This window comes from Monodelphis domestica, chromosome 7, assembly GCF_027887165.1.
Source record: "Monodelphis domestica isolate mMonDom1 chromosome 7, mMonDom1.pri, whole genome shotgun sequence".
NCBI classification, from domain to species: domain Eukaryota; kingdom Metazoa; phylum Chordata; class Mammalia; order Didelphimorphia; family Didelphidae; genus Monodelphis; species Monodelphis domestica.
The window spans coordinates 148,153,969-148,180,082 of NC_077233.1; the positions used below are offsets into that span (position 1 = coordinate 148,153,969).

General features: G+C 41.1%; 1 protein-coding gene across 2 annotated transcripts in view; it reads right to left on the reverse strand.

Annotated features, from left to right (window-relative positions):
* Positions 1-26,114, reverse strand: part of NLRC3 (NLR family CARD domain containing 3) — a 78,863-nt gene that overhangs the window by 41,324 nt on the left and 11,425 nt on the right. The window contains exons 2-5 of one of the 2 annotated variants that reach the window (XM_016424106.2): positions 4,863-5,007; positions 4,039-4,184; positions 1,945-3,706; positions 257-343 (exon numbers count right to left, since the gene is read on the reverse strand). In XM_016424106.2, the coding sequence (XP_016279592.1) occupies positions 257-343; positions 1,945-3,706; positions 4,039-4,184; positions 4,863-4,963 (2,096 nt within the window). In that variant the 5' untranslated portion in view covers positions 4,964-5,007. Of the gene's footprint in view, positions 1-256; positions 344-1,944; positions 3,707-3,926; positions 4,185-4,862; positions 5,008-26,114 lie in introns of both variants that reach the window. The other variant, XM_007499085.3, reaches the window with a different exon arrangement.

The following is a 26,114-nucleotide window of genomic DNA, read 5'->3' on the forward strand; positions in this document are numbered from 1 at the left end:
ATGAGGTGAGGACCTTCATACCCAGCACAGGACTTTGCACAGGGAGTGCTTAACAATGAGCAAAGGAATAAATGAACGATCAACAATTTAGAATGTTGGAAAGCCTACTAAGCATCACCGGGGAAGGGATGAGGAAAGCTGCTCAAGCTCCATCAAGAGGAAGGAAGACTTGGCAGTCAGGGTTGGAATTAGCCACTTGTCCTTTGATGGGGAAAGGGTGGGTCCCACGAGCTTTACCCTGGGCTGCCATGGTTACCTGATCTTCTGAATATAGCAATCCTTGCTGCTCAGCACACTGCCCAGCAATTCCATCACATTGTCTTGAAACTGGTTGTTATCCAGCCTGGTCAAGCAGAACAGAGCATAGCACAGAGTAGGTTTGTAATCGCAGGAGAGACAAGAAGTGTTCTCTTCTCCTCTCTCTTGTCCCTCAATGATCAGAGTCATCTGAGGAACCAGGAGCACATCTTAGAGGGCTTCTGCACCTAACTAGAAAGAGTCTAAGGCAGAGAGAGGGGATGGGCCAGAGATATAGGAGACTGGAGAGCTGGTTTATAGTGGATCAGAGTCAAAGGCTGGGTCTTAATCCTGGATGTCTAACTCCCAGGCTACCACTTTTCCCATCTGCCCCACTCCAAAGAGTAGGTGACCTCCCTGCCAAGCCAACAAGGATGTCTCGATCTCTCCTGAGAGCACGTGGCAAGGGATGGTCGTTCTTAGGAGCCATTGTAGGGGCAGGTAAGTCCTTTGGCACCTGGATACCCTGGAGAGCACTTCCCTGTCTTAGATACCAGCCCCTGGATGGCTTAGTAACTGCTCCCACTTACTGCCTTTCTAGCCTCTTGCCTGAAGCATGTGGGACATGGTGAATACCCTGCTCACTTGCAGGAGCTCAATGGGCATGGGCCACAGAAAAGATACTACCATGCACCTCCAGATCTCAGGGGAATTTTAGGAGTTCCTGATATAGTTATTGAAAAAAGGGAACAAGATTAGAAATGGCCTTTTTTCTGAAACTGTCTCTAAATAAGAAACATGTGAGAGTTGTGGATACTTCTGGGTCTCTTCTAACAGGTTCAGAGTGTAGGACTAAAAAGACATTCTGAAGAACTCTTCCAGAGGATTCCATCGCCAAGATTCTGGGATCCCCCTCCCCTTTTTTAAACCTTCACCTTCTACCTTAGAATCAATAATCAATATTATATATTGGTTCCAAGGCAGAAAAGTGGTAAGGGCCAGGCAATGGGAGTTAAGTGACTTGTCCAGCTAGGAAATGTCTGGGGTCAGATTTGAATTCAGGACTTTCTGTCTCTAGGCCTGAGCTCCCTGGCTCCCCAGTCCATTTTTTCCAATAACTACATCTTCAATTTCCCATAAGATCTGGGGCAGCATGGAAGTACCTACTCTGTGGCCCTGCCCTCTGAGCTCCTGCAAATAAGGGTATTCATTATGTCCCTCACAACTTCTGCCAAAAGGCTAGATAGATAGTAAGGGGGAGCATTGCCAAGCAGGCCATGTTGTAATCCCTCTATTAGAATGTAAGTTTCTCAAAGACAGCAATTGTTATCTTTAGTGCTTAGCACAATGCCTGTCTGGCACATATTAGGTCCTTAATAAATGTTTCTTGATTGATTCATCGATAGAGACAGAACCACCAAGGAGGACTTTCTCATGGCCTGGTATTGTAGGGTTTATGCCATATTGCTAGTCATGCCCAGTGGCTGCTATTAGCTCTGTGAGGAAAAGATGGGCAAGAAATTGGCCCAAGACTCAGAACAGCAGGGCTGTTCTCCTCTGGTGTGGGGAAGAGTAAAATAATTCAAGTTCCTCATTTTTCCTCTGTATCTCAGACCTTGAGCTCACCCTTGCAAAGCCTTTGGTCCCCACCACCCCACACCTGGAGCCTCACAGTTAAAAATGCCCCCTATGTTCCCCTCTGGGCACCTGAGGTTCCTGCAGTAGAGGAGCTGGGGCAGCAGACTCTTGAGGATGGCATAGTTGAGGCACCTGGTAAGGTTGGTCTCCTGAGCACAGATTTCAGAGACCTGCAGGAGGTAGGCCAAGGCAGAGCGGTGCATGGGGTCCAGGAGCCCAGCCAAGTTCTCGCTCTCTAGACCCTCCTCCACAGCCCTGGCCAGTTCTGTGTATTGCAGCTCATGCAGGCACCGTAGCACATTCACAGTGCGGGAGGAGATAGGGGTGTCAGCCCTGAGGTACCCCTGGAGGTGGGCCAAGGCCTGGACCCGGTAGCTGTTGTGTTCATCCCGCCCCAGGAACCAGCTGGCCAGCACTGAGTTGACCTGCGGGGAGAGGAAACCCGAGAGGAAGCGTAAAAAGACATCCAGCTGCCCGTTGTCCTCCTGGGATGCCCGCTGCACAGCATTCTTGAAGTGGGTGAGGAAGCCAAGCTTAGGCCAGGACATGCCACTCTCCGTGAAGAGGTCAAAGATGGCCCTCTTGGCGGCATTGTAGTAATAAGCGGCCGCTGCAAATTCTTGCAAGGTGAGGTGGATGAAGCAGTAGGCAGAGGATGTTGGGGTCTCTTCCCTCAGGAGGAAGCAGCTGCATAGGCTGCTCTGTAAAAGGGGGAGATCAACCCCAAAAGCCTTCATGTCCTGTTCATAAAACACATACTTCTTCCTGAGGAGACCGTGGAAGGCCAGTCGGCCCAATGTTCCCATCATCTTCCTCCCACTATGGACAGCCTGCTCAATCCTTGGGCTTTCCCTCCATCTGTCCTGTCCCTCCCCACACAGGGCTATCTTGAAGTACCACGAGTAGATCTCAGAGAGGGTCCTTGGAGGTGCCAATTCTGAGGATTGGCAACCCAGGCCATTCCTGACCAGGTAACCCAGCACGGTCCCACAGAGGCGGCAGAAGGAAGGGACTGTGCACATCAGATACAGGGCCTTGTTGGCCTGGACCTGACTCAGGACTTGGCCAGGGAGGTCATGACTATCAGGAAACATCTGGCTCAAATAGGCCTGGATCTCCACCTCATTGAAGCCCCTAATCTCAGTCATCCGGTCCACCAGCCCCCCTGGAATCTGGCTGGCAGCCGTAGGGCGAGCTGTCACCCAGATGGAAACTTCTGGAAAGAGATTTCCACGGATGATGTTAGTGATAAGATTGTCCACTGGGACTTCTTTCTTAGGGTCTGTACAAGCCACAGTGTTGGAAAAATCCAGAGCTACTTTAAATTCATCCAGCCCATCAAGAATCATCAGGACCTGCCCAGAACCCAGCCACGTCAGGCCCGTTTCACTGATGTGGGGGAAGACTGAGCGGACAAGTCTCTCAGCAGACAACTTCTCATAAATGTTGAGTTCTCGGAAATTCAAAGGCAGCACCAAAGAGATGTCCTTACTGATCTCCCTTCGGGCCCACTTGGAGACATACTGAGCCACCAGGGTAGTCTTGCCAATGCCGGCCACCCCAACAGTCACAGAAATCCGGGGAGGGATGGAGACTTTGGAGAGAGGTAAGAAGAGTCGTTCCAGGGGGATCGTTTTGGCCACCCGTCTCTGGCCCCGGGTGGCCTCAATCTGGGTGAAGTCGTGCTCTTTCAGTTGGAGATCCGTCAAGCCCTCCACTAACAGTAAGTTGGTCAGTCTTTCGGAGGCAGCTTTTTCTGACAGGAGGTCTAAGTCCACACTGACTCCATATCTGCTCAGGAGAACCTCCAAATGCTTCTGCATCCCAGAATCTGCAGAGATGAGGCAGGGGATGAGTCTGGGGATCGGCCAGAAAGAGAAATATTTTCATAGGAAGAGGCAAAAGTAAAGACATCAAGGCTGGGCAAGGAATCTCAAAGGGGAAGAGAGACAAGGAATAGGGAGGGGTAAGGAAGGGAGAAGGAGCAAAGAGAAGGGGAGAAGAGAAAGAGGGCTATAACTTCTCCCCATTCTTTTTCAGGTACTGCCTACCATAGGCAGTACTGTGGAGGCTAAGCGGGGCAGCAGAATTCTCAGTCAAGTCTTGTCCAGCCTGGAAGCCCTGGCTGCCCTTCCCAGCCAGCAGATCAATGAGCGCTTTCACCTTCTGTGTGGGGGAACCGGCCCCCTGAACAAGGCTGAACTCCTCCTCTGCCACGACTTCCTGCTTCTTCATGGAGCCCAGAATCTCCAGAAGAGGTGAGGAGATAGCTTGAAGCAGCTGCTTCAGGTGCCTTGGCATCCAGGGACCTGTCCATGGTAGGAAGGCAGAGAGGAAAAGGCAGAGAAAGAAGGGGAGTGAGGAAGAAGCCTGCAGTGACAGACCCCATCTAGCCCTCCCAAAGCAATGGAACACATTGGGTGAGGGAGTCATCACTACTGGGGTTTGAGGAGTAGCCCCAGAATGCTCGGACCTGGCCCTGCGTCCCTGTCTTCTGGAGGCAAGTTTGGCTTCTGTGTGGGAAGCCTGTCCTCCATGCTATTCCATGAGAGCAGCTCCTCAGTAGGGGCACATGTCTTTGGGATAGCTAACTCTCCAAATCCAATTGACTAAGCCAGCCCATTATCCCAGAAGTCAGGGATTCTGCTGAGACACTCGAGATTTGAATGGCTGGGAAGGCAGTACTAGGGCGCAGAGTGAGCCACCTACTGCCACCCTTTCCACACCAACGAAAGTAGATTTAACTGGGGAATCCTTTCCCCCAAAAGGAAATGTAGTATGGTAGGGAAACAGTGGATTAGGAGTCTGAGGACTTGAATTCAAGTCTTGGCTCTGCTTTTTATTCCCTATCCAACTTTGGGCAAATTATTTCAGCTCTCTATGCCTCAGCATCTATAAAATGCTGCTCTTTAAGGTCCTTTCTGGTTCAAATTATGATGATCCCTAAGCATGACAAAGGTAAAATCACTGCTGGGGATTCCACTCACCTTCCATCAAAGAAAATCAAGGAATTCTGCAGAAACAATAGCTCTAAATCTGAAGCAGAAATAACGATGCCCCTTCCAGCTGGGACCCTCTCCAATAGCATTCGGGTCCCAGGGGTTGGGTTTTCGTAAGTCTTTGTCCATGGTTCTGGAAAGAATATGAAGCAGTGACAGAAATTTAGAGGAGTCATTAATTAGTCCTCAGCTCTCTTCAGAGAAAGGAATTAGAATCAGGATCCTAGATTTAGAGCTGAGAAGGGACTTAGAAACCCCTGAGGGGGGCAGCTGGGTAGCTTAATGGATTGAGAGTCAGGACTAGAGATGGAAGGTCCTAGGCCCAAATCTGGCCTCAGACACTTCTTGGATGTGTGACCCTGGGCAAGCCACTTGACCCCCATTGCCCTAGACCTTGCCACTCTTCTGCCTTGGAACCAATACACAGTACTGATTCTAAGACAGAAGGTAAGGGTTTTAAAAAATTAAAAAAGAAACCACTGAGTCTTATTCTCTCATTTTGCAGATGTGGAAACTGAGGCACAGAGAAATTACAGTAAGTGACTTTCCAAGGTCTCCTGTCTAGTGTTTGAGGTAGGAGCTGAACTTGGGTCTTCTTCGTTCTAAGTTCACTTCTCTCTCCACTGATGCACAATGAATTGAAGAAAGTAGCCTAGAGAAAAGTTAGAGAGCTAATACGGTATGGAGAAATTTACTATTCAAACCAATTCTGAAGAGACTCCCCCAGAAACCCTTTCTCCACAACCAGTTAGATGTCAGGTTGATTTCCTCAACCCCATGCCTCTCCCCACTCCTGTCCATTCTCCACTAGGCTGCTCAAGTGATCTTCCTATCCATGTCACTCCTCTAGTCTATAAATTTCAGTAGCTCTCTCTCTCCTCCAGGAGCAAAAATAAAGTCCTCTCATGAGCTTTGAAAGCCCTTTACATCCAGGCTCCTTCCCACCTTTCTAGTTTTCTTATTTGACCTTCCTCCACTTAATCTCTGATCCAGGAACCTCTTTTCCTTGCTCTTTTGCACACCTGCCACACATTTCTGGACTCTGGTTCTCTTCCCTGCTTCTACCTCCTTGTATCCCTGGCTTCCTTCCTTCAAGGTGCGGCTCAAATTCTACCTTCTGCACAAGTCTTGTCCCCTGGGAATGCCTTTCCTCCATTTGCACTGTTTTGTGTTGTGTAGCTTCAATTTTTGCATGTTGGGTTTTCCCCAACATTTAAAATTGCTCCTTCAGGCATAGACCCTGTTTTATTGTCTTTGTACCACGGTACTCCCCACAGTGCCTGGCACTTCCTAAATGTTTGCCAACCGACTGACCACGCTCTGTTTGTGGAGCCCTTGTCTAGCTCACATGTCCACAGCACTTTACATTCAGAATCAGCCAGCACAAAACTCTCATTTCTATAGCACTTTGAGATTTGCAAAGGGCTTTCCCTATACCATTCAATAAGGTAGAGGCACATCATATGATGATGATAACGACCATTTTACAAATGAAGAAACTAAGGCTTTTGCTGATTTCCTCTCACCTGCTGGTATCCTCCAACCCAAACTACCTTGTATTTAGCTACTTTGTATATATTTGTTTTTATTCACTTTATTCTGTATATATTTTTAAATCCTTTATGCTATATATTTATATTTATTTGTCTCCTTCCATTAGAATGTAAATTCCTTGCAAATAGGAGTTGTTTCATTATTTGCACTTCTAAGCATTCAGCAGTGCCTAACCCATAGTGCATACTCAATCAATTCTTGTGGGTTGGTTAATTATGGCTCAGAAAGACTGAGCACATAAAGGGGGCAATTAGAATAGCTCAGTAGATTGAGAGCCAGACCTAGAGATGGGAGGTCCTGGGTTCAAATCTGGCCTCAGACACTTCCTAGCTGTGTGACCCTGGGCAAGTCACTTAGCCCCCACTATCTAGCCCTTACCATTCTTCTGCCTTGGAACCAATACCCAGTAAGGATTCTAAGACAAAAGTTAAGGGTTTAAAAAATGAAAAATAAAAGCTTGATCACCTAAGGTAGTAAGAGGTGATGTGATACCTTGATCTCTAACCTTCTGTTTCCAGATCTACATCTCTTTCCACCACACCTGCTTTCAGGGAACTTACAATCAACTGGCTACTCATACAAATCTATAAAAACATTAGTGATTGCCTCATGGACATGTATATATACATATATATATTATACTCTGATAAATATGATCTATTTGGAGAGCAGAAATAGTACAGGGGAGCAAACAGAGAATAAGGGCAAGTATATGAGATCCAAAGGCAAGCTGAGATTGGGGGCAATTTTTTTTTTGAGAAGGAAGCTAACAGACGTTAATGGACAATTTTCTGGAGCAGATTACACTTTTTTTTATTGTCAGATGAATGCCAGAGGTATAGAGGATATAGGATCCTTCTGTATAATTAAAATAATTAATGAAAAATATTTGAGTAAAACACAATGAAGCTCCTGAAGGTTCTCATTGGGCAAAGTATCTCTCATGAGTGCACTAAAATTATTCTAGACTCTGCCAAATATATATATATAGGGACCGTCAGCAGTTCCTATATAATGAACCTGTAGGTGGTGACCTGAGAAAGAGAATGGAGGCTAGAGGAATATGAATGAATAGGTAATTGTAAAAATGGAGACTTGAACCCTGGACTCAAAACCCCAGAAGTCCTTGCTCACTTCCCAGAATGCTTTGTAATTGCACTGAATTCTCACCTGGGCGAGATCACAAATTATTATTTATAGGAGTTCCCCGCCTACTGAGGTCTTTTTCCTACTTCCGCTTCCCAGCAGACACATCTCTTTCATGATGTAAATGAGGTTGTCTAGGCCTCTCTGGGCCTAGACACATGCTTTCTTACTCTGTATTTTCTTTAATCCTTATCCTTTAATAAACTCTAAAAAAATAATACTTCTTGCAGAGAGAAACTAATTTCTACCTGCCTCAGTTTTCCCCCAAATTCTAACTCTTACAGTTTGGTGACCACGAAGGGACAACGAAATATCTCAATCTTCTGATTCTTTTCTCTACTAAGTTCAGCTTTTAATAGCTAGTGCCTAGAATTTGTTTTGATACACGTTTCTCTGGCCAAGGTTTTTTACCCTCGCAAAGTTGCTGCTTGTTCCAGCCATTAGATAGCTCACCAGCTCCTGGCTTGGCTTCTCCCTGCCTGCGTGTGTTCCTGCCTGCAGCCATCCACTTCGGACTTTCTTGAGCCTTTCCCACTGACCCAGCTGCGCTCTGTTCTCCCACTCTGGCTGCCTGCTCCAGCTCCCTGCCCTGCCTGCCTGCGTTCCTGTCCCGGCCCTGCCCACCCCGGTGCTCTCTCTCTCAATCACCCGGTCCCTGTTTAACCTAGATCACAATCACCTGGTGACCTGCCTGCCCAACAAACTCTAGCCTTGGAGCAGATCCACTCATCACTCAGGACTCATTTCTACCAGCTGGTAAAAATGGGGTAATTTTCCCTTAGGCTAAGTATTGGCCTCCACATGAGCAGTATCGTAGGAGGGGAGAGAGAAGAAGGGAGAGAAGAGACTTATAAGCAGGAGCTTAAAAGTATGGCTATTTTACAAGGATATCTTTTAATTGCATGGATCCTTTTATTGACTTCACCTGTATGTCAGGGAAAAAATTCAGCTCTGTACAACCATTTAGCTACCTTTGGGGAAGCAGCTGGGTGTCTCAGTGGACTGAGAGCCAGGCCAAGAGATGTGCAGTCCTGGGTTGGAATATGGCCTGAGTCACTTCATGGCGGTGTGGCCCTGAGCAGATAACTTGGACCCCATTGCTTAGCCCTTAGCACTCTGCCTTCAGACAAGACATCTAAATGGATAAAAAATCCAAGGAACTTTAAAGAGACTGGATGTTGTATTTTTAGGGCATTTCAGACTCCAATGGTTTGTACAAATCTCTGTATTATATTGCATTTTGCTGTTTGTTTTGTTTATGGTTTAACTTTGTGATTTTAAGTTCATTATTGCATTCAATATTCTGTTACACTGAATCATTTTAATGTATGGAGTTTTAACTACTGTTATATTTTGTTGCTTTTCCCCTATAACCATATTGAACAAATACCATTGTAATTAAGCCCATATATGGAAAACAGCTTTTTTATTTTTGCCTTTGTAAATTGTCACATAGAGGATAGATGGACTTAATCAGAACTGGTTACAATTGCTATAACAACCTTTGGAAAATTTAATGTGCTAAATATCTCAATTGATTTAAGGGTTTTTTTAAAACATGATTTTTAGAAATTTTTCTTAACAATCTCTGGTTATTTTGCCTGCCCCTAACACGAGGCGTAAGGCCCATTCTAGTAGCTAAAGTGAAATACATTTTATAACCCCCAACCTTCCCACATTTCTAAATATGTGAATGGAAGTTGGGCAGTTAATCTCAGGGCATTTGTATCCCTAAAAAGCCTCCAAAAAAGGAGCTTCCCTTCATTTATAATCTTCAGCTCACTACTTTACCTCCATAAGAATGATATCTAGATTTCTTGATGATGTTCTAAACCCAAGATGAGTTTTACTTTGTTTAAAAATATGTTTATTACCAAGGTTGAAAGATTTGCTATGTCTGTAAAAATTGTGATAAATATCCATCAATTCATAGGTTTTTTAAAAATGCCATACAGCAACTTATGTGAAATATGATAGTGTGTTTGTTTGCTATTGTAATTAATTGGGCTATTGAAAATTTTGGGGATATTGATACCTATATATTTGTACCACTGTTCTTTAAAAATGAAAAATGTTACCTTGCTCAATTCATTTGCTCATCCTCACAGTGGATCATGGCCAGATATGAAGAGGAAATGGATCTCATTTTTGGTGAGAAAGCCTTGTATTCTATATTTTCTTAGGTGACACAGTGTGTCAATGATTATAAGCTACATTTTTATTTTTAAAGCTCTTTTATTATATTTTTCTTGCATATGCAATATACTTTTTCAGTTTTTTTAATTTTTTCTCTCCTTTTTATATTTGAAGCACATGTCACCAGTATTAAGATTTTCTTTAACTTTTTGATTTTGCAGTACTCTAAGTTTAAAATACACTTGCTAATGCATGCCCCAAAAGCTTGAGACTATAAAAATGATGCCACTACTTGTTTAAAATAAATTATGGGACTTTACTTAATAATTCTGTCTGATTCCAGGACTAGATATACACAAAAGAGCCATTGCACAGGGCCAAAGAAAACCCAATCCAGGATGAATTGATGCACTTCTAGGCCAATGCAAAGATTTTGAACCTAGTGTGAAGACTCGAGGTTACTGTATTTAACATTGTTAGACATAGGCTTTCCTTGTGTCCACAGTCACTCTGAAAATACTCACAGACGAGTATCCCCAAAACTATAATCCTATAATTTGGTCCTTTTTCTGCCTTTCATAGTGTGGTACCTTTCTGTAGTCCTGGCTACTGAATGGGTAAATGCATCATTGCTTAGATCATTTTATTTGGGCCCTGATTCAAGGACTTATTATAGATTTATTTTTCTTTTACTTAGAATTTTTGCACATAAGACTTTGATAGTCTATATTTTCATTCAGTATTTTCTTTTTTATTTGAATTTTTCTGACATCTTTTTAATTTCTCTTACCAATTGATTCATATACCTCATACCTTAGCCATGCATCCCTAAGTGATCCTGTATTTTTCAATCACCCTCTTAATGGGGGAATGTAAAACATATCATTATTTAAATTGCAAAGTTTAAATTCCTTTTAAGAAGAATTTTAGGTAACGAAAGATGCTACCTCTCTGAATCCAGAAACTGAACTGTTGGAGAAGACAGCATGAAGAAGCCTCCAGACCATAAGCTGCACAAGAAGATCAAGAATGAACTTTGGGTGTAGTTGACTGAACATTTATTTGTATGTATACTTTCATGCCAAAGGGGACTTCTCCCTAACTGACTTTTTGTCAATGTGTCCAGAAATTATTGGTTTTGTTTTGCTTTGTTTTTCTCGCTTATCCTCAAATTATTGTAATCTTTAGGTTGATTATGCTTTCATGATCCTTTGGGGAAAACTCTTTTTCCCAGAGGATCAAACGAGGGAATTTAAAAATGAAGACTTGAACCCTGGACTCAAAACCCCAGAAGTCCTTGCTCACTTCCCAGAATGCTTTGTAATCACACTGAATTCTCACCTGGGCGAGATCACAAATTATTATTTTAGGAATTCCCCGCCTACTGAGGTCTTTTTCCTACTTCTGCTTCCCAGCAGACACATCTCTTTCATGATGTTAGTTGTCTAGGCCTCTCTGGGCCTAGACACGTGCTTTCTTACGTTGTATTTTCTTTAATCCTTAACCTTTAATAAACCTCTAAAAAAATATAATGCTCCTTGCAGAGAGAAACTAATTTCTACCTGCCTCAATTTCCCCCAAAATTCTAACTCTTACATAATGCAGTTAGAGGGAGAGCTGCAGGAATAAAGACTCAGAGAAAACAAGTTAAAACACGTGTGGAGTCGTGAGCTCTGTTAATACCTCTCTAGAAGAAGATAACAAGTGGAGAAATTATAAGTATAAGAAACATGAACATGTGGGGAGCCAAGAGCTCCAGGATATCTCCCATGGGCCAGAGAGCCAAAAGATTAATGGGAGATATGTGGGGCAACTGCGTTGCATGAATCAAGCAGACATGAGGAACAATATAGGCAAGACCAAGATCAAGAGATGTAAGAGGCAAGAGGGAGAGCAAGGGAAAGAGAGGCAAGACAAGAGATGTAAAAGAGAGGTTCGCACATGTTCCCTAACTTTTATTGGAGAGAGAGAGGAAGGGAGGGAGAATGTAATTAAGCCTAAAATGTATGAGAATCCATGGAGCTCCAGAGAAAGGGAATGAAGTAGTTGCCACAGTAAGGAAGGAGGCAAGGTTCATAGACCTAGAACTGGAAAGGACCCTAGAGGTCATCTAGTACCCCCCTTCATTGAGAACTAGTGGTTAAGACGCTTGCCCAAAGGTCATGCAGCTAGGAATTAGCAGAGCAAGAATTAGAAGAAAGGTTTTGTGACTGCAGGTTCAATGCTTTTTCCACTGTATCGTGAGTAGGTGATAGCCACTAAAAAAGATGCGTTGCTACCAGATATGGATGGTCACCTATATATAACTGGGTTAACAACTCAACCACAGGATGCTACCAAAGATACATACAAATACAGCACTAAGTAAATGAGGAAGCAAAAGTGGGTAGGGTGAGAGGCTATGACAAAAATTGGACTAACCAGAATCAGGTTGGGTTAGTTAGGAAAGGTTTCACGTAGAAGGTGAGGTTGAAAAAGGGTTGGGAAGTCAGGACTATGCTAGAAGTTCTGCTCTGATTGCTCATTCCTCAGGACTGGTGAACTTGACTTCTCAAACACTATGGCAGCCGACTCCTCTCACCCAATTCCAATCTAAATGGATATGTGGGTGGCAGCTGGGTAGCTCAGTGGATTGAGAGCCAGGCCTAGAGATGGGAGGTCGTAGGTTCAAATATGGCCTCAGACACTTCCCAGCTGTGTGACCCTGGGCATGTCACTTGCCTCCCATTGCTTAGCCCTTGCCACCCTTCTGCCTTGGAGCCAATACATAGTATTGACTCCAAGATGGAAGGTAAGGGTTTAAAAAAAATAAAAAAAAATAAATAAATGGATATGTGACCTTACTATAAAAGATCACATCATTAAAAATTAGAAGAGAAACAAATCATGCCCCTCTCACAGCTATGGGTAAGAGATGTATTTTATATTTTTAAAACATTTTTAAAATTTAAATTCCAAATTCTCTCCCTCTCTCTGCCCCCACTCCATTGAATAGGAAAGCAATATGATACCCAGTGTACATATAAACTTTTAGAAATTAATTTATTTTGGTAAGAGATGTATTTTTTAAACCTTTTTGTCTGAGATTTGATACTAAATATCCATTCCAGGACAGAAGAGTAGTGAGGGCTAGGCATTTGAGGTAAATTGATTTGTCTAGGGTCACAAAGGTAGGAAGTGTCTGTGGTCAAATTTGAGCCCAGGACCTCCCACCTTCAGGACTGGTACTCTATCCCCTAAGCCACATAGCTGCCCCAAGAGATGTATTCTTAAGCAAACAAGAACTACAGGTAATTACAAAAGATAAACTAGACAAGTGATTATTTGAAACTGAAAGCTTCTGCATGAACAACATTAATGGATCTAGAATAAGACAGGAAGTGATTGAATGTAAAAAAAAACTTTGTAAATAATTTCTCTGATAAGGGATATAGATGATAGACAGACAGATGATTAATAAATATTTAGAAAACTAATAGTCATTCCCCAATAAATACTCAAAGAACATAAACAGTTCTCGAAATAATTGCAAAGTATTAACAACCAAATGAAAAAATGCTCCAAATCACTAATTAAGAGAAATTTTTAAAAAGAGAGAGGAATATAAATCAAAACAACTCTGAGATTTCACTTTATACCCTGAAAATTAGCAAAAATGACAAAAAATGGCAATAGTCAATATTGGAAAGGATGAAGAAAGACAAGCAATCGAATACATTGCTGGTGAAGCTACAAAATGGTACAATCATTTTGGAAAGAAATTTGGAATTATACAAAGAGACTAAAATGTCCACACTCTTTGAAGCAGAGAACCGTTATTGGCCTTATACCTTCAAAAAGAAAAAAATAGCTCTAAAATATTAAAATACTATGCCAGTGGAACACAAATTCTGGTAGAGTTTGCCAATCCAGAGATGCTTTGAGTATGGGCCCAGTGATGGATTATGTAATTTCTTTAAAACCTACTATGTACTAGGCACTATACTAATACTGGTGACATAAAAAGGCAAAAAAAAAATCACTCCCAGATCTCAAGGAGCTCACAATCTAAAGGGAGAATAATAATCAACCAACTCTTGTTTCCTTCTTTAAATGAAAAATACAAATTTGTTTTATAACCACTATTCAATTTAGCAAACTTTTTCCTGAAGTATTTTAAATTTTGTACACAGAACATGTGTGAATAAGACAAATATAGGATAAATTTGGGATAATTAAAAAAAAAAGATTTAGGAGGACTGCGGAAATTTTCTTGCCAAAGGTAGGATTTTCACTAGGACCTGATGGAAACCAGGGAAGCCAGGAAAGGAAATGAGGAAGGAAAATGTTCCAGGCATGGAGATCAGTCAATAAAAATGCTCAGAAGCAGGATGTGGAATGTCATGCTTGAGGAAAAGCAAGGAGGTCAGGGTCACTGACTATGTGGAGAGGAGTGAGATATAACAAGACTGGAAAGGTAAGAAGGGTATGAAGGGCTTTAAAAGTCAAACAGAATTTTGCATTTGATCTTGGAGGGATCAGAGAGCCACTAGAGATTTTTTAAGTGGGGTGTGTGTAGAGGGGTGGGTTGATATGGTCTTGCCATTGTTTTAGAAAGATTAATTTGACAGCTGCTAAGTTACAAGAGATTCATAACCAACATGGAAATGACCAGGTGATAATAACTGTTTCAGCCACAAAAACTCATGAAGAAATATAAACTAGATCCTAACTGATTAACCATCAAAGGATATGAATAGACAGTTTTCAGGGAAGAAATCCAATAACCTTATGTATGCAAAGATGCTCCACATCACTAATAATTAGAGAATGCACATCAATACAATGACCAACCATAATTCCACAGGACTCACGATAAAACATGTTACTTGCTTCTAGATAGAGCAACAATGGACTCGGGGCAGATTGAGGCATAGTTTTTTTGGACATGCCTAAGGAGGGAATTTGTTTTTCCTGACTGTACATGTTTGTAGGAACAGCTAGGCAGCACAGTGGATAGAGTGCCTGGCCTGGAGTCAGGAAGACCCATCTTTGTGAGTTCAAATCTGGTCTCAGACACTTACTAGCTGTGTGACTCTGGGCAAGTCACTTAACTCTGTTAACTTGGAGTTTCCTCATCTATAAAATGTGAGCTGGAGAAGGAAACAGCAAATTATTCCAGTATCTTTGTTAAGAAAACCCCACATTATATGATTGGGGATGTAGGCTCTAAACGATCACCCTAGTGCAATTATCAATAATATGGAAATAGGTCTTGATCAATGAACAAGTAAAACCCAGTTGAATTGTGTGCCAGATATGGGGCGGGGTGGGGCGGGGCTGGAGGAGAGGGAAAGAACATGAATCATGTAACCATGGAAAAATATTCTAAATTAATTAATTAAATAAAATTTCAATTCAAAAAGAAAAAAAGAAAACCCAACATGGGGTCACAAATAATTGGATGTGGCTGAAAAACACTTCAACAACAAACATGTTTGTAAAGGATTTTGTTTTTCTTGCTTTTTTAATGGGTTGGAAGAGAGAGAATTTTGAATTGAAAAAAATAGTTTATTCAGATTTGTCAACCAATAAGTTGAGTGAGGAGGGACAGTATGGAGTAAGTGGAAATAGCTATCGACTCAGAAACAGGACAAACCTGGATTTAAATCCAGCTTCTGTCATTTACAAACTATGTGACTACAGGTAAATCATTTATCTGAGCCTCAGTTTCCTTATTTGTAATTTGAGATAATGGTGCCTATGGCACCAACCTCACAAGGTTGCTACAAGGCTCAAAGTGCTTTGCCAACTTAAAAGCACTATAAAAATGCCAACTATTATTACAAAGACTGGCTAGTTATTGTAGGAATCTGGTTAGGGCAAGGACATAAGACGATGTACACTGGAAGAAGCTACTGAGAATTCAGGAGTGGGAGGAGATACATGACATTTGAAGGGGAACTGAGGCAGGGGGATGTACTGTTAAGGAGAAGTACACAAACAGAAAGTGGCTATGAAAGGCCAGAAGGTGAGTGACCCATACCACCACTACATCCAACACCAGGATGTTGTTTCCCTTCCAAGATTTCTTGGCTAGCAAGAAATCCCAACCACAAACTCCAACATGTCTAGCAAGACAGCTGTCCCTCCCGTCCCCCATGAAGTCCTCAGCCTAGCTTGCAGACTCAGTCTGGATACCTGTTTTTTTATCATTATTTATTGATTCATTTTTTATTGATTCATTTACTTATTCATTTGTTTATTTATTATTCAAAGAGATTTTATTTTCTCAGTTATATGCAAGAACAATTTTCCCAAATTATTAAGTCCAAACTGTCTCTCTCTACCTCCTTCCTCCTTCTCAGAGATGGTAAATAATTTGATCTGGATTATTCATGTATTATCATGCAAACATACTTCCATATTGGTCATTGTTGTAAGAGATACTCATATAAAACCAAAACCCCAAACCAAAAACCAAATAAACAAGTGAAAAATCGTTATGCTTTGATCTGTGTCCGACTCTAGCAGTTCTTTCTCTGGAGGTGGACAGCTTCTGTGTCCTAAAGTGCCTCAGAATTGTCCTGGATCACAGTTGATCATCGTACAATACTGCAATAGCCGTTATAGTCTCAATACAGCTGACCAACGTCTAGTTGGAAAATCTTGAACCTCAGGACTACGTTTCCCAGAATTCCTTTTGTATTTCCCAGCATCCTTTTCCCTTCCTTTACCTACTCAATGGTTTATAACTTTCTGGGACTCCTCCCTCTCCCTCTCTCTCTCCCTCTCCCTCTCTCTCTCTCTCTCTCTCTCTCTCTCTCTCTCTCTCTCTCTCTCTCTCTCTCTCTCTCTCTCTCTCTCTCTCTCTCTCTCTCTCCCTCTCTCTCTCTCTCTCTCTCTCTCTCTCTCTCTCTCTCTCTCTCTCTCTCTCTCTCTCTCTCCTCTCTCTCTCTCTCTCTCTCTCTCTCTCTCTCTCTGTCTCTCTCTGTCTCTGTCTCTGTCTCTCTGTCTCTCTCTCTCTCTCTCTCTCTCTCTCTCTCTCTCTCTCTCTCGTGACCGTGGATTTTAGTTATTTTAATAAATCTTATAAATATCATGCTTGAGTTGTATATTAATTTTACCTCTCGCACCACATTTGCAAGGGAATATGAGTTTGGGGTCATCTGGAAGCATAAATGAAAGGGATTTATTGAGCCCTTAAAGGAAGAAGAGGAGGCAAATGCCAGAGACTATGAGCATCCCAGCAAAGAGAAACCGGCCCAGGCGGTGGCTTTTGTAGCTTCAGTCATCCAAAGCTGGCATTAACCTCACTTCCAAATTCAAGGAAGGTCCAGGCTTACTCTTATTTGGACAAGTCCCTGTTTCTCTAGTACTCGGGTACTTGTTGCCTCCCCAACCCTTTTTTTAAAACTGAGTAGCAATAGCAAGCGAATGTCTTCCTCTGCCTGATTACATAGGCAAAGGAGGAAATCCTGAGGTGCACAACAGACTGTGGTTTCTCAGAAAGATCAAATGGGTCATCTTGGCCCCAAGGTTTCCCTAGACAACGGGGTAAGGGAGGGAAGGTGTTTGGGCACCTGCAGCCTGATGAGATGAAGAATACTTCTTAATAAATGTTTAGTGAATTGAATTGAATGAAATGTGGGTAGAGAAGAATCTGAAGAAAGATGTTTTAACCTTAAAAAGCTCTGTTATTATTCCCCACAGTTATAAGCCCTTATCTAGTCCAACCCTTTCATTTTACTAAAAGGGAAACTGAGACCCAAAGTAGTTAAACAACTTGCCCAAGGTCACACAGTCCACTTACTGGTAATAAAGTTGTGGATGGTGGCCTTTTTGATTCCAATTTAGCTACAAGGAGAAGAACAGAGCCCAGTAAAGGGAAAACCATCCTATAAGACAGGGCACAAATAAAAGATCAACAGTTTACGTCTCCCCTAGTAAATTATGAGCTTCTTGAAGGCATGTCCATCCCTTTCTTTGTATGTCTGATTCTTAGCACAGTGCTTAACACATAAAATATTTAATAAATGCCTATTGATTGATTAATTTGGGGGAACTTCTTTGGAAATGAAAGGACTTCCATGTGGCAGAGGCTGTGACTTATTTAGGAGGAAATGTGGGGTTGTCACCTTGCCTGCTCTCCCAAACATCAGCTTACCAGGATACCTGGCTATTGTCCAGGCTAATAGATCAAGGCTTGCAAAGCCAAAGAGGGATGTGAAACCCCTACAAGTCTCTGAAATGAGCACACAAAATGAGGACAAAACCATCTAGGAAAAAAAAGATAAAGTGGAGTGGAAAACTGTTAGGAAATACTCCTCAATTAGACCATCAACATTCTCTGCTCTGGCATTCCTAAACCCCACTTGATTCAATGGATTCAAGTTGTCCTCAAAGATATCTCTGCAGTGTGCAAGTCTTACTGAAAGGTCCAACTTATCCCTTCCTTGGAGCCACTTTTTTTTTTTTAAGAGAAAAGGTTTAATCCTTCATTTAAGTGCCAACACTTCAGTCATGTCTTAGATTAGTCCAACCACCCTCTCATCTTATAGATAGGAAAACTGACTTGCTCATGGTCAGAGAACTAGACAGAAAGAAAGCGAGGACCAGAGTGGTCCTTGGTGCGGCACCATTTCTTTTGTTCTATCTCATGAACAACTCATGAAAAGTAAGATTGATCAAAGCCCACAAAACATGATATGGGGAAAGAGTCCGAGACTAGGACTCCTGGGGAGATCTTGGGGAGGTGCAAAGCTATTGAAAAGGATCAACTATGAAAGACTTAGTTACTCTGGACGAAGACAATGATCCAAGATAATTCCAAAGGATCCATGATGAAAGAAACACCATTCACTTCCAGAGAGAGAACTGATGAACTCTGACAGAGTTAATCATGCTTTAAAAAAATCCCTTTGTTTTTACTTTTTTGTTCTGTTTATGCTTTCTTTTGCAACATGGCTAATATGGACATATGTTTTATGTGACCTCACATACATAATAGAAATCAAATTGCTTACCTTCTCAAGGAGTGGAAAGGAATGGGAGGGAGGGAGAGAAATTGGAACTTAAAATTTTTTTAAATGATTTTTAAACAATTTTTACATGTAATTGGGAAATATTTAATGAAATAAAAATGATTTTAAAAAAGGAGAGCTCCATATGCATGCCAACCATTGTTATTTGCTCTTTAGTTCTAATAAAATATGTAATATTGATCAGCAGAAAAGAATAAATACATATTAACTGTTGTAGACAAATAATGCCTCTGCATACCTAGGTCTTCCATTAAGAAAATTCATCAAGAAGTGTTACTAATTTCATAATGGCCTTTGATCATTAGGGTTTTTTTTTTCCTTTCTCAAAGGAAACCAATAGCCTAACTGCTATCATGAACAAAAAATACATCTATGATAAAGGTAAGATCTTTAAGGATAGGGATCGTGTTCCTTCATGTCTGTGGCACCAAGCACCAAGCTTTCTGGGAAGTGAATCTGATCAATGTTTGCTTAATGACAATGAATTGGAGGGGAGGAAGGGAAACTTTTACCTCATGCTCTAAAAAAGCTGAGGATTACGGATCTGGTCCAGCCATCTGAGCCAGTGAAAGGGTGATGGATTTGTATTCAGAGAACTTAACTCTGCTACTTTCTAGGTGGTCTCAGGTGAGTCTGAGCTTCATACTGCTCAGATGCAAACCAAACGTGTTTGTCCTTTATTCGATTGTCAACTCCTTGAACAGGAACTGGTTTTTCAAGGGGGTTTTGCCTCTTGTTTGAATTTCCCAGCACTTGGCATAGTGCCTGGCATCTAGTAGATACTAACTGTTCATGTATTGCTGGATTGATTAGATGACATCTAAAATGCATTGGAGTGATTTTATAACCCCTCACTCTACAGAGAAAGGAAACTGAGGACTCTTTAACCCAAGAGGGTTGAGTAACTTGTTCAAGGTCACTGGCAAACTAGAAAAACATAGTTGGCCAATAATGCAGGTGAGAATTTCTTGGACACCAGCACAGTGAGAGAAGTTCCAGATTTGGGGTTAGAAGCTCTAAGTTCGGATAGCTCTCCAGGTCTCAGTTTCTTCATCTGTAAAATGAGAGGGTTGGACTTCTGAGGTCTCTCCCTGTTCTTCAGCTCCGATCCTTTGATTTCTACACGACCATGCCATGCTTGGTTATTCTCAGAGAGGGACCTGCAAACCCACCCTCAACCCCCTTGTTCATATGAATTCCCCCTCTTCGCTCCCCGATAGCAGTGGCTGCCCTTTTCTCAGCTCAGCCCCAACACTGACCACAACGTAGACTGGGGGTGAGGTGGGGGCAAGGCTGACTCAACAGGAACTGAAAACCCCAAGCAGGCAGCTCTCGTGTTGCATGTGTTTGCAAGGAGGTTCAGCTCAGGCTTGTCTCCATCCTTCCACACCAGCCCTCCCTCGCCAGTCCGTTTCCCCTGACAACGTCTACCAGGAAATTTGGGGTTAACTCCTCCTCTAAACTTAAAACAAGGTCAGCTCCACCTCGATGGGGGCCGCTAAGGGGGAGGGACAGGAAAGAGAATCTCACAGAATCTCCTCGTCGGAAAGGACTTCGGGCCATCTAGTCCCCCACTTGTTTCTTAAAGAATGCCCAACGCGCTGGGCAAGTCATCAAAGAGCTCCAGTGAGAGGCAGCCCACCGTGTCCCCATGCAGCCGCCTCTCCTTTGGGCTGGTTGTTAGGCAGTAGGAAGAAAAAGGAAATAAACGTTTGTTAAGTGCCTACTAACTGCTTCACAAATATTATCTCATTTGGTCCTCTACATAGCGTGATTATCCTTGTTTTTACAGATGAGGAAACTGAGGTAGAAAGAAGTTAAATGTCTTCGCCAGGAGCCATAGAGCTAGTAAGAGTCTGAAGTTTTCCTGATTCCAAGTCCAGCCCTTTATCCACTGTACCACCTTGTTGCTGCATAAAATAAATAGAGCAAAAGGAAGTATTTCACGTTCTCCTTATGGAAAACATGGAGAGATATCGATTAGATAGTAAAATACTACCAAGCTGATTTAGAGATAGTCAAAAGACTGGACGCAGAGATTAGTCAATTCATGGTTTTATGATAACTGGGAATAAAGTCTAGCTTGTAGCACCCCAAGAATATGTGCTTGGTTCTGTTTATAGAGGCAGCTGGTGGCCCAATACATAAAGTGCTGGGCCTGGAAGCAGGAAGACCCGAGTTCAAATCTGACCTCAGACACTTCCTAGCTGTGTGACCCTGGCAAGTCACTTAACCCCCATTGCCTAGCCCTTACCACTCTTCTGCCTTGGAACCAGTACACAGTATTGTTTCTAAGATGGAAGGTAAGGGCTTAAAAAAAAAAAAAAAGAGATGAGTGCATGATGGTGCTTCTGCCTTCTGCCCTAGGCAGGCATTAAGCTGGGAATTTTGTGTTCTGTTCTAGGCTCCATAATTTAAGAAAAACAATGAGAATAGAATATATTCAAAGGAAGACAGCATGGAGGAAGGTCTTGATTTCATACCATTTGAGGATATGGTGAGGGAACCAGAGAAGTTAAGTTTAGAGAAGAGGAGACTGGAGGAGACATAGTGACAGCCCCATAAATACTCTCTTTTTTCAAAAACCCTTATCTTAGAATTTGATTCCAAGGCAGAGCAGTACAAGCTAGGCAACTGGAGTTATATGACTTGCCCAAGGTCCCACAGGTTTGCCCCCAGGAACTCTTGTCTCCAGATCTGGCTCTCTATACACTGTGCCACCTCGATGCCTGTGAGCTCATCTTAATGAAGCATTTCCAGAGCACTTGGGGAGAAGTTTAGAAATATAATTCCAAGCAAGCTCAAATTCAATTTAACAAGCATTTATTAAATACCTGCTGGATATAATAATAAAAAAAATAGGCAATTTTTTATAGTGCTCGCTATGTGTCAGGCACTGTGCTAATTTCTTTACAATTACAGTATTATCTCATTTGATCCTCCCAGCAACTTTGGGAGATAGTTATTATTGTTATCTCCACTTTACAAATGAGGAAGCAGAGGTAGACAGATTAAGTATCTTGCTCACAGGCCATAGCTAGTAAGTATCTGAGGCTGAATATGAACACAGGTCTTCCTGACACCTGACTTCCTGACATATTAGAATACACACACACATGCACACACACGCGCGCACACATAGTCCAGCTATATTCCTGACTCTAGGTCCAACCCTCCATCCACTGTGTTATTTCGTTGTTTGTACATTGCTTTAGAACGTAAACGCCCGGAGGACAGGGACTGTGTTTCTGCTTCTTAGTATCTCTCCTGCTTAGCTTGGTAACTGGCACAGACTCGGACTTAATGAATGCTTGCTGTCTGCAGCCACATCTTACTCGCCACCATTTCTACATTCTCACATGACAAATTAGGGCTGATCACAGGGGTCCAAAAGGTAATTCCTTTGTCACTGATGATGAATGTAAATTGATATAGAAGCATGAACAGATCTATCCCATTTTACATTTATTGGTTGTCCTCTTGCCAATTTTATCCCTCTTAGGCGCAATGTGGCTCAAGTCTCATGCCAGACGTTTTGGTTTTGCTTCCATTATTTTTCAGTTTTAAAATTCATTCATAATCCTCTGCCATCCTATTGCAAAGAAATGAATTTATATCATGAACTGCCTTTGGCTTCTATGCCTCTGCTTGGAAAGAGCAAGTATTTTCTGGTTAAACCAATTCCTGGACTTTTTTTTTAAAAAAAGAATTTAAATGACTTCCCCAAAGATCATACAAACAATATGTGGCAGAGCTGAGAATTGAACCTATGAATCAAAATAAGACTCTTTTCATTGAATCACTGTATCCCATGATTTTCGATACAAGTTGAAGTTTTGTAAGAAATTATTATAATTTGCCTAGAAGCAGTGTGCTACAGTGGGAAAGAAGCATAGATTTGGAATGAGAGGACCTAAGTTTGAATTCCCGTTTTCTCACTTATGACCTTTGCGATCTTGGGCAAGTCACAATTTCTCTGGAATTCATTTTTCTCCTCAGTATAGCAGTGGACGAGATGACTTTTTTTTCAGATTTTTTCTAGCTCTTGGTCTATGACTCCATGACTTTTCATTTTCCAATTTTTGGCCCTGACAACTTGTATGAATAGATCAGATTGGAACTATTGCAATTGTTTAGTATCCTCTTTAGTCATTTTTTTGATCCCTGATTTTTAAAAGTTTGTTGGAAAGTGTTATTTTATCTTGTTTTATTTGAGATTTTCTCTCTTCTTTCCTTTATTTTTTGCTTTGTTTTGTAGTATGGTTAATCTGGAAATATATTTGGTATGATTTCATATGTATAACTGATATATTGTTTTTCTTCTCGCTAGTTGAGGGAAGGATGGGAAGGAAGGAAAGAATTGGGAACTCAAAATTTAAAAAGAAAAAACAAAAGAATATAAAATAAATAGTAACAATTTTTTAAAAGCAATTTGGAACTATACTCAAAAAGATATTAAACTATGTATATCTTTGGATCCACTGATGCCATTGTTAAGTCTAAAGCTCAAAGAGGTCAAAGAAAAAAGAAAAAGTTCCATATGTTTGTAGCAGCTCTTTTTGTGATATTAAAGAACTGGAAACTGAAGGGATATCTAGTAGCTAAACAAATCATATTATCTGAATGTGATCAAATACCATTGTTCTATAAGAAACCATGAAAAGGATAGTTCCAGAACCTGGGAAGACAATATGAACTGATGCAAAGTGAAGTGAGAGGAAAAAAATACAACAACAAACAATAACATTGTAAAGATAAACAACTCTGAAAGATAGAATGCTTTTCAACACAATGACTAACCACAATTTCAGAGGACTTAAGATGCCATCTATATTGTGATAGAAAGGACTCAGAGTACAAAATTAAGTGGACAGATGGACAGACAGACAGACAGAGAGAAACAGATGGATGGATGGATGGATGGATGGATAGATACATACATACATACATACATACATACATACATACATACATACATAGAACTAAATAAACTAAAATTGTGGATACAGATAGATTTTTGGACATGGCTGATATGGGAATTTGTTTTGTTTCACTATAATTTTATAATGCGTTTTGTTTTTATTTCTCTCACTGAGGGAGGGGAAGGTTGGAGGGAGAGAATTCAGAGCTGTAAATAAAATAAAATTGAATTTTTTAAAAAGAATTAAACTTTGTGTTCAAAAAGCTTGAATTCTTCCTGTGGACACTCACTACCTGGTCAAATGGCAATGAAGATTACTCTCTGTTGCCTCTTGACCATGAAAGCTGAGCTTAAAGGTGAAAAGGCCTTTGCTGGTTCTGGAAGAGTTTGCAATCAGCACTGAGATTCCGAGGGACCTTAGAAGACAATTTAACTTTTCTTTTTACTTAAGAATGATTTTAACCTTTGCTCGAACTAGAAGATAATCTGACTATACATAGACATTTGATACTCCTGTGACTCACATCAATTTCCAGTTGTTTCCACTCTAAAATCCTGCAAATTTCTTTTTTTAGTTCGTTTTCATATTTAGCACTTACCAACTTTTTTTTCTGTTTGTACAGAAACTTTTTAATTTAACATAATCAAAATTATTCATTTTCTATTTTGTAGTGTTCCCTAGTTCCTTCTTGGTCTTAAATTCCTTCCTTTCCCATAGACCTGACAGATAAACTATTCTATGTTTACCTAACTTGTTTATGATTTTCCTCTTTATATTTAAGTCATTCACCCATTTTGAGTTAATATTGGTATAGGATGTAAGATGTTGACCTAAACCTAATTTCTCCCATACTATTTTTCAATTTTCCCAGCAGTTTTTGTCAAATAGTGGGGTTCTTGTCCCAAAAGCTGGGATCTTTGGGTTTATCGAACATTAGCTTACTACTGCCAACTTTTTTTCTGGAAGAAAAAATTCATTATGTATAGGAATGAAGCTTCTGAGGCATTTTTGGTCTCTTTTGTTTCTCAAACCTGAGCCATATTTTCATCATCATTCAAGCTTGACATGGTTTGAAGGACTTTGTCAGGTTTGAAAAATCACTAAATTAATCAGGAACCAGATGATTTCCTAAAGAACCAGAAAGATCTTCATGAACTAATGCAGAGTGAAATGAGCAGAACCAGGAGAACATTAAATACAGTAACTGATACACTGTGGTACAATCAAATGTAATGGACTTAGCTACTATTAGCAATGCAATGATCCAGGACAGTTCTGAAAAGAACACTATCCACATCCAGAGGAAGAACTGTGGAAGTAGAAATGCAGAAGAAAACATATGATTTATCATTTGTTTTATATGAGTATGTGATTTATGGTTTTGGTTTTAAAATATTTTTCTATTACAAAAATGAACAATATGGAAATAGGTTTTGAATGATAATGCATGTAAAACCCAGTTGAATTGCTTGACAGCTCCAGGAAGGGGGAGGGAAAAGGGGATGGAGACCACATGAATCATGTAACCATGGAAAACTTATGTGTAAATTTGTTACTGGAATAAAATAAAGAAAAAAAAATTTTTTAATGTGTTGGTTGATGGACAAAAATCTCACATTTAGTACTCTCTTGTTCCTTTCCTGAAACTGTGGAAGCAAAAATGTTTATACTGGTTTATAATGGTTCAAGAATTCATGACCTACTTGATCAATGACACATGTAAAACCCAGTGGAACTGCTTGTTAGCTACAGGAGTGGGGTGGGACGAGGGGAGGGAAAAACATGATTCATTTAACCATGGAAAAATAGTCTCAATCAATTAATTAAATAAAATTAAAAAATAAAAAGCATTCATGACCTAGTGGCCAACCTAGCTAGGTTGGTGCTTAGAAAACATTTGACTCTGTTAATAGTGTAATACTGAAATCCTTTCCAATATGGTAGAGACTTTGAGTGCTGAGGTTCCACTTGTAGAACATATGAGAACCCAGGATCACCTGAATACCACAATGCAGCATTACTGTAGAATCTTTCCAAAGCCTTATTAAAATGTGGTGCCTCAAACAACACTCTAGACACAGTCCAATGTGAATCTTGAAATTTCTCAGACTTGTGAATGTTAAAAAATTCCCCATTGGGGAATTCTTCATTGGAACAATTCCCTATTGGGACCATTCCCCATTTGGACAGTAAGAACTCTACTTAGATCAAAATTGTGAAGACCTCTACTCCACCCGTACTTAAGCCTGCTTTAGGGGAGAAAACTCCTTGCTGAATAATGAAAAATACTTAAACCCATACTTAAGCCATGCCTAGTTTTAGAATTAATACAAAGGGGTGCTAAGTACCTATAAAGGTCAGGCAACTTGTAAACTTACATGGGACAAAGAGGTGAGAAACTTACTCAGAGATTCTAGCCTACTAGGGTGTGGATTACTAAAAGGATTAGTCTACTCAGG